At 29.1% G+C, this 567-nt stretch overlaps 1 protein-coding gene across 1 annotated transcript in view; it reads right to left on the reverse strand.

Annotated features, from left to right (window-relative positions):
* Window positions 1-377: 377 nt before the first annotated feature.
* EAH_00060580 (hypothetical protein, conserved) overlaps window positions 378-567 on the reverse strand; it is a gene marked incomplete at both ends in the record, with an annotated part of 4747 nt that continues 4557 nt past the window's right edge. The window contains one exon of the mRNA XM_013397079.1: window positions 378-545. Within this exon, the coding sequence (XP_013252533.1) occupies window positions 378-545 (168 nt within the window). The remainder of the gene's footprint in view (window positions 546-567) is intronic.

Raw genomic sequence — 567 nt, forward strand, 5'->3', positions numbered from 1 at the left:
AAATAAATAAATAAATAAATAAATAAATAAATAAATAAATAAATAAATAAATAAATAAATAGATTAAATAAATAAAAATAAACAAAATAAAATAAAAATAAAATACATAAATAGATTAAATAAATAAATAAACAAAAATAAATAAATAAAATAAATAAATAAATAAAAATAAACAAAACAAATAAATAAAATAAATAAAATAAATTAATAAGTATAATTAATAAAAATAAACAAGATAAATAAATAAAACTAGAGTAAATAAAAATAAAATAAATAAAAATAAGATTACCAGCTATGAACAGCGCCGGCGACATCAATTTGTGCGTTATTTTTTTTAACTGGGGTTTGAATACAGCGGAAGCCTAGAGACGAAATACTTATTGCTCGCTGAGCAGCAACAACTTGCTGCTGCTGCTGCAGCAGCAGCTGCTGCTGTTGCTGCAGCTGCTGCTGTTGCTGCAGGAGCTGCAGCTGCTGCTGCTGCTCCTGCTGTAACAAAAGAACCAACTTCTGCTGCTGCAAATTCCGCGCTGCTGCTGCAGCCACTGCTCGACCAGCAGCAGCAGC

The sequence above is a fragment of the Eimeria acervulina genome, genomic scaffold (assembly GCF_000499425.1).
Source record: "Eimeria acervulina Houghton genomic scaffold, Eah_scaff1517, whole genome shotgun sequence".
In the NCBI taxonomy this organism is placed as follows: Eukaryota; Apicomplexa; class Conoidasida; order Eucoccidiorida; family Eimeriidae; genus Eimeria; species Eimeria acervulina.